We start from the raw sequence: 2,500 nt of genomic DNA, 5'->3' as shown, positions 1-2,500 counted from the left end.
CCCACCCACCCACACCTGCATACACACACACACATGCATGCACACATCCATACACACACCTACGTATGCACAAATACATACACACACACACACACATATGCACGCACGCATACACACACACACAGACACATACGCACGCACATACACACACACACACACACACACACACATATCTATCTGGTGATATTTAGCTGACCTGGACCCAGACCTTTAACCAATACATTTTTGAGAATGGTACCATTTTGCTGGAGCGTGGCTCTTTTAACTGGTGTAGTTTACAGCACTGGTTCAGCAGCCAGGAAACTCAGACCATTGAATGTGTGGTAAATAATCTCAGGTGATGCTACTTAGCCAGTCAAATCTATGCATTCCGAGTGAGGTACACACACAGTGAGGCGTACACACACACACACACACACAGTGAGGTACAGTACACACACACACACACATACACACAGTGAGGTGTACACACACACAGGAACTAAACGTCAGTGTGTGTGTGTGTGTGTTTCAGGCGAGGGGAAGTGGTTCAGGAACCTGGACTACTACCGTCTGGACGGCTCCACCAACGCCTTGACCCGGAAGAAGTGGGCCGAGGACTTCAATGACACTAGCAACGTCAGGTACACACACACACACACACACACACACACACACCCCAAACATCCCACACACACACACCAACATCCAACAACCATCCTGTCCTGACCTGCAGGGGGCGCCTGTTCCTCATCTCCACGCGGGCCGGTTCTCTGGGTATCAACCTGGTGGCGTCGAACCGCGTCATCATCTTCGACGCGTCCTGGAACCCCTCCTACGACATCCAGAGCATCTTCAGGGTGTACCGCTTCGGACAGCTGAAAACCGTCTTCGTGTACCGCTTCCTGGCTCAGGTACAACTCCAACTGTCCACATGTCGAAGTGTCCTTGAGTAAGACACCTAACCCCAAATTGCTCCCAATGAGCAGGTTAGCACCTTGCATGGCAGCTACCGCCATTGGTGTGTGAATGTGTGTGTGAATGTGTGAATGAGAGGCCATTGTAAAGCTCTTTGAGTGCCGCTAAGGTGGAAAAGCGCTATATAAGTGCAGTCCATTTACCATTTACCACTTCCTGGCTCAGGTAGACGCCCTACAAGAACCAGACCTGCTGCTACCTACAACACCGTTAACACAGCTGCCTTAACCCTTTTAATACGACCACGTCACCGGCAACATTTTAAAAATATCTAAAAAATATTTAATAATATAAAAAAAAATATCTAACAAATCTAAAAAATTCCTCACTCCAACACTTGCTGAAAGCTGAGAAACTGCGCTTTCTAGTATTATAGGGAAAATCCAATTAATATTCAAAATGTTGTCACTTTATTTTCAGGGTTAAAAGGGTTAAACAGGCTGCCGCCCTCAACAGACTACTTCCACTTTACACATCAGCTTTGTAAAATGCTAGTAAAATTACAATTTAAAAATTGAAATTACAGGACCCTAGGAGGGGGTCTTTGATTGGTCACACAGTGACACACACATTACACACAGTGGGCGGCGGCATGCATGGATGGATGGGCACTAACAGCATACATTTGAAATATAAATTAACACAAAATAAGGCAAAACTGTGCGATAGTCGAATGATTATTGACACTGCCTGGCGGAGCTTCGTAAAACATAGTTTTGATTAGATTTCGCTGAATGGGAGACATTCCAGCCTACAGTCCCCAGTCCCTCGATAGCCTTGTCGGTAAACTCTGCTTCCACTAGTTGCTTCTTGATCAACGATGCCTCCTGGTGGTTCGTGTGCAACACTGCATGCGCCGCGCCCTACTGGCACGCCACGCCACAGCTTTCTGCGCTTTCCAAAATTAGAGACTCAGGCACTGTATATCACACACACACACACAACTTCGGGGGAAATTGTTCCCTGTATTTCTCCCATCCAAGCCGTCCTCCTCCAGGGTCAGCCAGGAGCAGTGGGCAGCCATCGTTCATGGCGCCCGAGGACCAAGTCCAAGTGCTCAGTCCAGGTCTTGGTCAGGGACCGGACTGAAGAGCATCTGTTCTTCATGTGTTTCGTATTGGATTCTTTATGAAGGAAGGAAGGAAGGAAGGAAGGAAGGAAGGGAGGGAGGGAGGGAGGGAGGGAGGGCGGGAGTAGTAGAGAGAGTCTCCTAACATTCCAGCGGAGGGAGACGTTGATGTGAGGTCGTCCTGACGAGGCCGTGTTGTGCTCCTCAGGGCACGATGGAGGAGAAGATCTACGACCGGCAGGTGGCTAAGCAGTCCCTGTCCTCCCGGGTGGTGGACCAGCAGCAGATAGAGAGACACTTCACCATGAACGAGCTGGCCGAGCTCTACAACTTCGAACCCGAGCTGCTGGACGACCCGTCGGGCCGCAAGAGCAAGAGGGCCACGCCCATGCTGCCCAAGGTGTGTGTGTGTGTGTGTATGGGGGGGGGATTTGTGTGTGTGTGAACTAGTGTTGTCACCAGGGGTGAAAATGA

General features: G+C 49.5%; 1 protein-coding gene across 1 annotated transcript in view; it reads left to right on the top strand.

Annotated features, from left to right (window-relative positions):
• The window catches only part of atrx (ATRX chromatin remodeler), a 38,463-nt gene that overhangs the window by 23,780 nt on the left and 12,183 nt on the right, over window positions 1-2,500 (top strand). Inside the window, exons 27-29 of the mRNA XM_084459560.1 lie at window positions 515-623; window positions 716-893; window positions 2,235-2,426. Coding sequence (XP_084315686.1) covers window positions 515-623; window positions 716-893; window positions 2,235-2,426 — 479 coding nt within the window. The remainder of the gene's footprint in view (window positions 1-514; window positions 624-715; window positions 894-2,234; window positions 2,427-2,500) is intronic.

Source organism: Borostomias antarcticus (genome assembly GCF_949987555.1).
Source record: "Borostomias antarcticus genome assembly, chromosome: 28".
Classification (NCBI taxonomy): domain Eukaryota; kingdom Metazoa; phylum Chordata; class Actinopteri; order Stomiiformes; family Stomiidae; genus Borostomias; species Borostomias antarcticus.
Note: the sequence above shows the minus strand (reverse complement) of the source record. Positions and strands in the feature narration are given on the sequence as shown.